The sequence below is a fragment of the Perissodus microlepis genome, chromosome 12, assembly GCF_051167445.1.
Source record: "Perissodus microlepis isolate ML-2025 ecotype Zambia chromosome 12, ASM5116744v1, whole genome shotgun sequence".
NCBI lineage: Eukaryota > Metazoa > Chordata > Actinopteri > Cichliformes > Cichlidae > Perissodus > Perissodus microlepis.
Genome location: NC_140472.1, coordinates 26,078,588 through 26,090,652, shown reverse-complemented (window position 1 = coordinate 26,090,652; position 12,065 = coordinate 26,078,588). Strand labels below are relative to the sequence as shown.

The window sequence follows — 12,065 nt, the reverse complement described above, 5'->3', positions numbered from 1 at the left end:
GTATTGTGTAATTTCCTGGAAATTACCATCTGGTTTTTCTGAATTAGGGCGCAGTTTACAACAGCAGCTTCAAATAGTGATTTAGTTGCACAGCAGAACAAGGAGGGTAAAAACAGGAGGTTTCAAAAAGATAGAAGAAACAAATTATACTGTAAATATTTTAGTAACTTTGGGGTATTTTTTTACTTTCAGGTGCAAGGCTTATATTATTGAGGAACCTAACCTGCCCAGCTTACATTGTAATTAAACAAATACATACATATTTGGAGAACTGAATTTTTTTGTGCTAATGAAAATCAGAGCAACTGAAATTATTAAAATTAGACAATTTAAATTCAAATATAATCCATTTTAATTCAATATCAGGTGGCACCAAACATGTTTAATTACAATGCAAAACTATGAGGTCAGGCAACTCAATGATACACCCCATGCCCCTAAAAGTGCGGTGTAATTACAGTGCAAGAAAAGAGGTGTTGATGGAGGCTACTTGTTAATACAGCCCGGTCCCCAAAACGTACTGTGGAATTATAATGCAACATGAGGATGTTATTCTACTTGAAAATATAACACGAGCAACAAAAATGTGTGTAATTACGATGTAATACAGGATGTTAGGCTACTTTATAATAAAGTCTGCATGTTTTTTAATAAATCCTGTGTAAATACAATGTAAAATAGGGTGGTTAGACTAGTCTATGTTACAATTCATGCCCCTAATAATACTTTGTAATTATTTTTCAAGTTGGGGAGGTTAGGCTATGCAGAAATAAGGTGTTCAAACTTACAATCCTGAGTAATTACAGTGTAAAATTGGAAGGTTAAATTACTCAGTAATACATCCTGCAACCCTAGAAATGCAGTATAATTACAGTGTAATACAGAGAAACCTTCTTTCCTCTAAAACACCTCGAAGTTGATAATTACGGGATATACTTATATGTACTTATAATGTGCCCATTTTCCTCAAAAGCAACATCACTTTTCAAAATGTAAATTCAGTTTTTGTGGTTGAATTTCAATGCAGACACGCATCAGGACTGCCTGTAATATGGACATCAAAATAATATATAATTATAATGAGATGGGGGAGTTTATGCTTCCTAATATTATTGTAAAAAAAAATGATAAAAAAATACCACAAATTTACAGGCTACTTAAAGATACATCAAATATAATTAGTTTATTTTAAAAATAAACATACAATGGTTCCCCTCTTCTTCTCATCTTCTACTGTATCTAAAGATAATTAATTTTTGGTACAAAAGAATTATAGGTACTCTTACATGGAAACATTTTTGTTCTACTAAAACGTACAGGTCTTCTTTAAACACATTAATTACCCAGCAAAAAATAAATAAATAAATAAACTCAAAGACAGCGGTGGAAGCAGAAAGGCTGCTGAAGCAATTTATGATAATTACATCTCTTAAAATAAACTACTCTGCTTCCTCAGTTACAGTTTGTAACATTATTTCTTCTGGATAACATCACTCTGCTGTGACTGTAAATAGTGTCATTATGGATGTAAGTAATTCTCAGCCAGCCTAGGGAAAACAGCATGACTCGCAGATACTGAGTTAAACCAAGGTGATGTGCACGCCCTCCTGACAATACCACTGTTTGCCTTAACATCCTCCACTGCAGCATGTTTCCGTCCCGCTGCTGCCACTCACTCCGGATTTTCCTGCAAAACCACCCAAACTCCCTTCACGCTGAAGTTCATGATCTTATCCTGATCCAGGAGCGATAGGGATCTAAATCACCCTGCTGGGAGCAGCTCAGGCCTTTCCCTTCCAGTGAGTCTCAAGGGCGGCAGCAAGTCACCACCAGGGGGCCTGGCCTACATTCCCAAGTGTGGGCCAAGGCCGTGCTCTCACCTTTGCCCCACATGAGCGGGCTGAGCTCAGGAGAAGATGTGAAGTTTAGTGGACCTCAATGCTTTAACTGGAAATCATAGAAATACAGTAAGAAGAGTTTTGGTGGAACCATAAGTTGTGCGTCAGCAAAACAAAAGACTGGATTAAGATGAAAAGACTGTTATCAGTTTGGATTCCTTTCTCTGCCCCTTTCACTGACCACTGCCAACAGCAAACACTTTGCCAAGTCTTTGTTTCATGATACAAGACTTATGACTTCCTTATAACGCCTGGATTTTTTTCCGAACTGATCCCAGCAGTTTTGCAGCCCCCTGCCTCCTGCCTGCAGCTGGATGGATAACCTTCCACCAGAGGGTTTTAAAAATGCGGTAATTCCTTCTAATATGAGTGAAGTTTAAATAGTCTAGGAGTGGAAAAGGGTTCCTTAGGTAAAGCCTCAAGTCATGCACCCCAACAAACTCACTAACACTTAATAACAAGCTAATGGTGATTTATGCTGACTGTGTGGTGGCAGATCGTGAAAAACTGACCTTATCTACTGCTGATGTTTTCAGGACTTCAACCTGAAGCTTTTCATAATCATTCATATCCAAACTTTAGCTTTTCTGCTAAAGTTTGGATAGCCAGCAGACTTGGGCTGTAACCACAAGTACTGCAGGACGTGCTTGTTGATTCTAGTAATCTGTGAGGTTTGCTACAGTCAAAGGATTTATTGGGCTTTTGCATAGCAAGTAATCTAAAATCCACTATATCCACCTTGTAATAAAAAGGTTGCTGGGCATGCAGGTTCTTTTTAATTTGCTCCATCTCCCTCAGAAACCATTTGTATGAAAAGATTTAAAAGTGATTAAACTAATACATATTTTAAATACAAAAAGCAGAAATTTCAAATATGAAAACATAAATGTATTCATTAACATTTACTTTTAGAGTTTTTCATTAAATATAATATTGTCCCTGAAACAGTAACTACTGCAGAAAAGGTTCAACTGTGCTGACTCAAGCAACATATGATACGTGACTGCATCAGATGTTAGACATTAAAAAGTGAATTGCATACATTCAAAGTCTGCAGCGTTTTTTCAGTTCATTGCGGTTTGTGGCCCTTTGTTTATGCACAGCTCTCACAGGTCTTACTGTGGCAGTTTGAGTTCTGGACTTTAGCCAAACCATTGCAACCTTCATTCTTTGATTTTCAGACATTCTGTTGTACAGTTGCTGCTGTGCTTGGGCTCATTGTGCTGTTTCATGACTCAGTTTGTGCCAAGCTTTAGCTGTTACACAGATGACCTCACATTTGACTTCAGAGTATGTAGGTATACAGAGAAGTTCATGGTTGACTCAGTGCCAGCCAGGTGCCCAGGTCCTGTGGATGCACAACAAGCCCAAATCATCACCCCTCCACCACTGTGCTCGACAGTTGGTACGAGTTGATTGTGCTAATATTATGTTTGGTTGTCTCCAAACATGGCCCTGTGCATGTTTGCAGTACAGCCAAACATCTTCACTTTGCTCTTACCTGTCCAAAGGACAACACATGTCTTTGCAAACCTAAGTCTTCCTGCCATCATTCTTTCCAGAAAGGAGGCCTTCTCATGCGCATCTTTTCAAACAAACCATTCTTGTTCAGTCTTTTTCTAATTGTACTCTCTTGACAATTTTCCTCTTGTAAAAGCTTCTCACCTGGCCATGTAACCCATCTCAGACCATTGGGACTTCTCATTCCTGATGTCTTACCTGAATGCTGCAGTCCATCAAACTAATACATCTCTGCTTAAGGTGTGCACAGTTAGGTATTAAAGTGCATTTGATTAGGGGCACCTGGCTGCTCCTATGGAAGCATTGACAGTAATACAGTAATATGTAAAACTTCAACACTGAAAGGTGTTAAAGTTTCACATATGATTTGAAAGTCTTTAAATTTGTAGTTTGAGTTAAATAACCACAAAATACTGCAATAGTAGAATTTTTGTTATTAGTTGGTACATCCTTTTTTTTAACAATAATTGCCGTATTAAAGTTTTCATTATTTCCAGAGTTTCTTACTGTTAAATATTTGCCTGCGCTTTATTCTGACACATAAACATTTTGCATTTTTTAAAAAACTCTTTTGTTTCCTCTGTTTATGCAGTGTACAAACTCACCCAACTGTTGTAATATAACAAACTCAATTTATTAATATTAAAAATAAATAATGCAATGTACTGTCTGTTGACAGTCAAGTAAATGCTTCTTTCACTGAGAAGTGGGCATAAATAACCCGAGTCCTTGTATGTATACTTGAACGTTAAAGCTGATTCTAAATACCAATATACCCGTCAGTCTCTGTATATACTACAACTACAATATGGCAACTGAGGACACCTTTATAGGTTCTCACTAAAATTATGCCTTGAGTTATTTAAAAATATGAGACTAAAAACTATTTTGGTATTCAAAACTGCCATTCTGCAAAATTTACAGAAAAACTTACCTCACGAAATTTTTTTGTTCATCTTCTCAGGAAAAAGAAAGCAAAGCCGGCCGGGCTTTGTAATAGACAGCTGACTTTTCTCAGGCCGCAGCGAAGCCGACATGCTAAAAGTTCAACAAATGACACGTGAGGAATGCGGGATTTTCTGGTCATACATTAGATAAGGTAAAAAAAAAGTAAATACTGCAAGAGTATGAAAAAAAAAGTTAATAATGTCTGATCATATAAAAATAAAAAAAAGCCATAAAAATCAACGCGTCTCCATTATATAAAATGATTTATTAAACATGTTTAAAATGTGAATGATTTAAAACTTCTCACATTCGGGAATAAAAGACAAATTTAAAACAAGACATTTACAAAAACACTGTACAATATACACATAAAAACCACTTAAAACCTTAAAAAACAAAACCAAGGATAAAGTTCTGGTGCTGGTGACATTTTACACGCCTGACAGATGTGACCAGCAGCTGATCTGTTCAAACCGAGACGGTGGGCTCAACCTGAAAACTCAGAGTCGCCCTGGGAGAGCTTCAGTTTCTCATGAAAGGAGAGTGATGAGCGCATCCAGAAACTTGCTCCTGTCCTCAGTCTTCAGTTCAATTACTGCAGAAAGAAAAACACAGATAAGAAAGGAAAACATGCCAACAGGACAAATCATCCAGCAGCGTTCTGACATCCTGGGAGGAGTTTTTTTGCTTGCGATTTTTAAAATGATGGTGAACTGGATAAATATTTTAGATGGGAATGAGCAGAATATTCTAAAATATTCTTTCACACATGAGACATGACAGATTAAAGTAAAAATCCTGAGTAACAGCATGACAACTGACAGTTTGGGTGAGAATGGCAAGACAAACAGATTGCACATTAAACAAAGACTAGGCTGACACCTAGTGGCCACATTGCAGACATGCAAGAACAAATTCACTGACTGTCTGCACAGCAGCAAAAAAACCAAACAAACAACACTTTACTGTTTCTTACTTGAAGTGTCGAAGTGGTCGTGAAGAGTCCTGGAGCTCGTGCTCTCTGCAGCTTTCTCAAATGCACGACCAAAGAAACTAAAAGGGCAAAAACAAACGCAGAGGAGGAAATGAGGCAATATTGTTGTATACTGGTAGAAAAATGTGAAAAGGAAATAAATTAGAGCCACTAGTTGTTATTTGAGTCCCACTGTGTCATGCTCTGAACTGGAAAATATTCACGCCTTTATTTAATTGTGTCTGAATTATTATAATTCAGCGTTTGCTCGTCTTAACAGAACCTGGAACGTCTGCAGGTTGTTCAGAACGCTGCTACAAGGCTTCTAACTTATAACTCTTCTCACATATCACATGCACAGGTTCACCATTAACCTCGGAGACCACTTGAAGACTCTGGTTTTGACTTTTAGAGCATTGCATGGACAAAAATCAGCTCACATTGGTGAACTTTTATATCCGTACATCTCCAGCAGGCTCTGAGTTGTTGAGATTAGGTCCTGCCGAGATTTGTGGACTCTGATCTCTTTCAAAAAGCAGCTACTGAGAAACTTACTTCTTCTTGTCGGACGTCTCAGACTCTGGTGGGATTCCCACAACAATGACAGTTCCCTTCTCCACATCCTTGGGGGCAGCCATGACGAGCGGGAGCAGTTTGCAGCGTTTATTTCTCGTCTAATTGGCCAATACACCGTGAGTGAAAGAGCAGAGAGACTTGAATAACTATGATTTCAGTGAACCTCCTTCTACATTGTGAATCAGTCCCGATAGCGTTCAGACACTCACCGAATGGACAAAAGCCTTCAGGAGGTACTTGCAGAGCAGCGTTAGCGCCATGGGCTTGGAGAACAGCTTCACGTCAGGTGTTCCCTACAAAGAGAGGATGTGAATAGGATATATGGCTAAATAAAATTGAAAGCATGCACATCTCAGGCATCCAAACACTCGCACCTCCATGAGGTAGCAGTAGAGGAAGGGTCCCTGCGACAGGATGAGGTTGGTGCAGATGCAGCTGGCGACCGTTTGCTGGATGGCAATCAGCTTCTTCTTCGCTAGCTCAATACCCGAATGCAGACGATCGATGTTGCTCCTGCACAGAGAAAACAAAAGAAAAAAAAAGACGACATTTTTAAAGGAAATGTGAGCAAATTAAGTCTTTGAAGAGTGAACTTAGTTTCCTTTGCACACCTAGAAAGGGCATCGAGAGCCTTGATGAAGTTGTCAGTCTCGCTGTCATCTTTCTCAGCACTCTCCAGCAAGGCAGCAGTAGCGTGCACCATGTCGCTGGCCAGGAAGCGGTTCTTAAAGCCGAAGTGAACGCCAAACGTCTGGATGCGGATGTCCTTCATACTGATGAAGAGGAGAAATGGGAGTAAAACAGGGAAAAGCAGACTGGATGAGCAGTCAGTGTTTGCCATTCAAATTCATACCCGTATTTATTGGAGGACTCCTCAATGACGTCCCTCAGGTTTTCTTTGATCGACATATCCATGGAGTTAAATTTCTGACGCACTTGTTTCAGCGGCAGTCTGTAACACAAATTTTATTTCAAACAAATTCCGGCTCAACAAAAAGAGGAAGTTTGTTAACACACAAAGCATGGATTTGAAAGCACTTTACCCCATGTCTGCTAAAAACTCCTGGAGTTTCTTTTGGCCATTTAAGGTCCAGAGCTTGAAGCTGCAGGAAGTGTAGCAGGAATTATAAATGCTCTCATACAGAGACCAGTGCTGGTAAAGGGTAAGACGAAGACTGAAGAGACAGTTAAGGCTCTGACTTTCAGTCATTTTCAGCAATTGTGTGGCAGAAATCAGGTGGAACATAAAGATCTGTAAAGGCAACAAGCCAGATGAGTTAAGGATACTCGTATTCAAAGGAGATCCTCATACAGTCGATGGAGAGCGAGTTCTCCTCATCCTCGTTTCGGTGGTTATGTCGGGAAACGTGTCGCTGCATAGTGGCGATGTCGGTTACATACTTCATACTAAAAAAGAAAAAAAGAAGCGAGGCAGACAAAAAATAACTCAGCAGAAATATAAAAGAAAATAAGAGAGATCAGTTTACACAAAGTTTCCTTGTATTTATATTTCAGACAGAACCCAAAGTGCAATGATTGGTAAATCTTTGAAATATTATATTTGAACAGTAAGAGTTAAAGATAAAGTGGAAACCTGTGGTCTGAACCGTCACAATTTAAACCTCTTTTTGGATGCAGGTCACCAGCACAGTTCAGCATGAGGGGTGCAACACTGCTCATGATATAGCCATTATTCCCGAACAACACATCCTTCAGCTGAGGCAACATCGTCCCCATTTCTGTAAGTCAGTGCTCAAGCACATTCTGCACGAGCATGGCTCCATCGCTAAAGAGTCCATGTGCTGAACTTGTCTTCTTCCAGTCCAATAATATCTCCAGGAGGGCCAATTTGTTAAGCAACTGATTTCTTTTTTATATCAAGTAAGACAAGGAAAGCAATTTTCATGAGAATCTGCTGATGTTTTTTTTAACTTTAATATATTAAACTCAAACTGAGTCACGACACTCAAAGTGCACAGCATTGGGTCAAAATTTGGCACCTTATTTCGAGCCCTCATAACATCACAGGCGCAGAACTATGTGAAATTTTCAGACCTGAAATGCTTTAAAAAAAAAATAAATAAATTTATGTCCACAAAAAAGCACAGAAGGAATCTCATACAGAGACAAAATATAGATAAAAAGGAGATCTTCTCCAGGGATGTCAAACTCATTTTACATCACAGACCACAAACAGCTTACTTTGATTTTAAATGGACCTCACCAGTTAAAATTCCCCTTTGTGTCAGTGTAAAGAAATGTAACTCCACATTCAATCATTGCAATATCTCAGTGTAAGAAAATTTGTGCAATTTCAACAGTATGGCTCAGCTTTTTCTACACCCCTGATATAAAAGCCACCTGTCTCACATGGTGACACGATCCTTGTTTAGCCTTTTTGAAGTTTTGTCAGCTTGACAGACAAGTTGGTGCAGTTTTGTCTTTGGGATTATGTTATATCCCACAACACCTAAACAGCTTAAAATTGGTTCTGGACAAAAACGACATTTTGGCTTCAGATTTTTATAACTGGAGTGGATGGTGTAAAGGAGCTTAAAAGTCAGTTTTACCCAGAAAAAAATGAGTTATGAGTGAGCTGGAAAAGAAAAGCCCCAAGAAGCATCAACCTTATGTAATTTGCAAGCCAGTAAGTCTCAAAATTTCCATAGTACAAGATGAAAACTTTGCATGCTTTCATTAAAATAAAATAAAATAAAAATACTCTCAGATTTTGACTGATTTAAGGTTTTAAATGGTTTGACAGCAACTGCTTTCAGCTTTTATTTACATTTTTCAGTGTCCTGAGCTTTTGGGAAAATTGGTTTATAATTGTTTTGATAATAGTTTTGTAAAACTGAGGGCATCCTTACTTTGTGATTTTATCATGAACCCACTGGTCTGTCAGCCCGATGATGGCCCACCTGCAAAGAAGAAGCAGTGCACATCTAACAGACCGTATAAACTGTATTTCAAGATTGTTTGCCATGAAAGATGACATCTCCTCAGAAAGCTCACCACAGCATATCCTTGGTATCTTTAGTCAAAACCCACGCAAGCTCAAAAAACATCATCGCAGCCTGACAGGAAAACAAATGAAAATTCAGGAGTTCATTCGGAAATTCAGGTAACATTAATGTTCTTATATTACTTATGTGAGGTTGTCAAAACTCACCGAGGTGCCGTGATATTCATACTGCTCATAGTCAAACAGGATTTCCCTCCTGTGAAATTAATGAAAGGTAAGCATGCATTCAACTGTTGTGCTGTGCACAGAAAGAACCAAACAACTAAGTAAAAACACTTCACCTTCGAGCCTCCCACTCCCTCTTGGCTCGCTGCCTTTCAATTCTCCTTTCGACAGCCCCCTGCAAACACAGGACCACAGCCCCAATGTAATAGCCTTTACAGTTCACGCTACCAGTTCATCCCTGCGGGCAGCACTGACTCAGTTTAATACGTACCTCATCAAATCTTCTGCGTTTCCCAGACGGCTCTGAGCCTTCATCGCTCTCATTTCCAGAGTCTTCTCCTTCCTTATCTTCATCTCGAAAGATATCGTCATACGACGGCACGCTGAGGTCGTCATCCTGTTTGATGAGCAGCTTAATCTGTTGAGCAGAAGACAGAGAGTTAATGTAACGCTCACTTCCACAAACAAGTGGGAGTATTGTTAATCTTGAACTTCAGGTGCAAATGGATCATTGTTTACAGTGAAATGCATAAAGATAATGAACTATTTGATGTTTTGTACCAGATTGCAAATACAGTACAGCACAATAACACAAGAGTACTTCCATCTGTAGTTCTGATGGGCAAAAAGGAGACTTTATCTACATATTTAAAGGCCCCTGCGCTAACTTTGCCGGCTGGACATTATCAGTCACAGAAATTAAGAAAAATCTTATACCTAACTAGCTAGGCACTTCACCGGCATGCTGGAGAGAATGTGGAGCAAAAATGGTTGATTTATGTATTTTGGACTTATTTTAACAAGTATTTCTAAAGTTTTGGACTTTGATGCTTGTAAAGGTTTTACAATTTTTTTTTATCTTGCCTATTCCCCTGTGGACTAAGCAATGGTGACAAACACCTGAAGAGCCTGGCTCTACAGGCAAACTAGTGGTTAATATTCTTAAACACACACATACCAGTGGACAGATTATACACAGCGCCAAATAGAATTGGAGGAAATGTGTGTGTTGTATTTTGGCTCTTGAGACAAACTGATGACTGATGATGTGAGAAGATGTTTTTCGTTTTTTTAAATTCACATATACAGAATTGTTTTTTCCCCCTTCTGCTTTAAAATAATGCATCAACTTGGCCCTTCTTTTTTCTTACACTCCAAACGTCTCCAGTACCATGCTCACTATCATGGTCATCGTGGTTCTAAACCTCATTTTTACGTCCCCTTTAGCTGTAGGGTCGAGCATTGCATCCGCATCCTCATCAAACTTCTGCCACTGAGCTGAGTCTTACAGGCCTGACACCATCTGATCCTTCTCTTCTCAGACTTCATGCCTTGAGTGAATCCCTGTGCTACTCTGAGGCTCTGTGGGGTAGACCCTAGCCTGTGAACTTATTAGTGGGGATATAGCCCGAATTAGCAAACCATTGCACATCACCTGGGTATCATTGTAGACATTGACCACATCTACAGGCCGGTGAGTGTCACAGATGAAGAAGATGGAGTCATCATCTGGCTGCAGCATCTCAAGGAGGTCAACATTTGCTCCGCAGTTGATGAGAACAAAGTATCGAAACTGCAGCACAAAAATCAGTCAACACAATACATAAGGTTCAGTGTTTACTGTCATATATTCATGTGCAGGCTCAGAGTAGTATACTACAAAGCTTTCCACTTCAGGTTCTCAAGCAGAAACGCATAAAAAAGCAAAGGTTTCCATGGTGATCTCAAAAAGCTAAAAGCACCTTCATACTGGCTTGAAATAACGTGTTAACGTCAATCTCACTTTGCAGCACAGCCTTCTGGTCTTATTTAAGTATACCTGCTCTTTGTGTTCAAGGAAGGCAGTGCCAAGGTCCTGCCAGCCTGTAACTGGCACAAGTGTATACTGGATCTGGTCACAGTGAAACAAGGCCTAGTGAAGACACAAACAGTCAGTGCTTACATCAGCTTATAATTACTCTGAACACAGTAAAAGTCAAAAAAGCTCCATAAACCGCAACAGCACTTACTGAAACCTACTGTCAGTACTTTTAAATATTCCCAGTTAATGCATGAACAGATGGTAACCTCCCCATTATGACAGTACGGTTGGGTGTCCGAAAGTCCATAATAACTGGAAGTATTTAATCAGCATGCTCTCTGTTTACCCTCTACAATGACCTTAGTTTAAGAGCGCAAATGTTCGTCATCATGCACAAAAGCCACTAGAACAAGAGAGGCAAAATAACAGTGGAAAAACAGTCAAAAACTGTGCACGCAAAAGCTACAGGAGCTGCCGCTTGCTAACGTTTTATTGTCTTACCTGCAGTATTTTACAGGCGCAGAGAGCGTCAATGTCTGGTGCCACCAGGAGCACGACTCTCTGTAAGTAGCACGAGAAGGTTTATAATGTAAGCGATTTCAGTTTGCGATTTCAGATGTTAAGTTTCCTAGCTGCTAGGCAATGTTGGCTAATGTTAGAGTTAGCCTTACCTGGTTGGCGACAACTTCATAAAAATCCTTTCTTATGTCCGCGATGAACATTTTCAGAGAAGTCAGTCGATTAAAACTATTAAAATAAGACGAGCCTAATCGAATCACCCTGAGGTGGCATAAACTGCGAGTTATTTTGGCTTGCTGTCAGGCTCGGAGCTTTGACAATACACACACACAGCGATGCCGCTCTGCTCCCTGTTGGAAATGTGGCGCCAAATCTACACGTCACTCCCGACCAATCAGATAGAAGAAAATCAGCAGCGTCAAACGCTGGAAGTCCCGCCTACCAGGTTGAGAAAACAAAGCAGTACTGGAACTGAAAAGAGCTTAAATAAAGTTATAGCTTTATTTATATTGATTATGAAATATTTATTAATTTATTTAAAACGATGTCATAACGATGTTTTTATAATATGTGTAAACTCCTTTAGACTTTATTAAGAACACAATATTATTTTAACATTAGTGTTTACATTTATATTAC

The 12,065-nt window shown here is 39.3% G+C and overlaps 1 protein-coding gene across 1 annotated transcript; it reads right to left on the bottom strand.

The window, feature by feature from the left end:
- Window positions 1-4,627: 4,627 nt before the first annotated feature.
- On the bottom strand, window positions 4,628-11,815 carry cdc45 (CDC45 cell division cycle 45 homolog (S. cerevisiae)). Its single transcript, XM_084946534.1, has 18 exons — window positions 11,579-11,815; window positions 11,409-11,468; window positions 10,926-11,018; window positions 10,542-10,679; window positions 9,378-9,524; window positions 9,223-9,281; window positions 9,089-9,137; window positions 8,932-8,993; window positions 8,787-8,837; window positions 7,204-7,323; window positions 6,960-7,091; window positions 6,770-6,868; window positions 6,528-6,689; window positions 6,291-6,429; window positions 6,126-6,209; window positions 5,896-6,014; window positions 5,344-5,420; window positions 4,628-4,962 (listed from the first exon to the last, which is right to left on the bottom strand). Exons 1-18 carry the CDS (start codon window positions 11,627-11,629, stop codon window positions 4,898-4,900), a joined length of 1,707 nt encoding a protein of 568 aa, XP_084802660.1. The 5' UTR covers window positions 11,630-11,815; the 3' UTR covers window positions 4,628-4,897.
- Window positions 11,816-12,065: the final 250 nt, after the last annotated feature.

Excerpts from the sequence above, each read along its gene's own strand:
- cdc45 (XM_084946534.1), bottom strand. The coding sequence starts at position 11,629 with ATGTTCATCGCGGACATAAGAAAGGATTTTTATGAAGTTGTCGCCAAC. Across the intron at positions 7,324-8,786 it reads GTTCATGATAAAATCACAAA|TATGAAGTATGTAACCGACA; the intron begins GTAAGGATGCCC and ends TTTCTTTTTTAG. Across the intron at positions 6,210-6,290 it reads TCTACTGCTACCTCATGGAG|GGAACACCTGACGTGAAGCT; the intron begins GTGCGAGTGTTT and ends CTCTCTTTGTAG.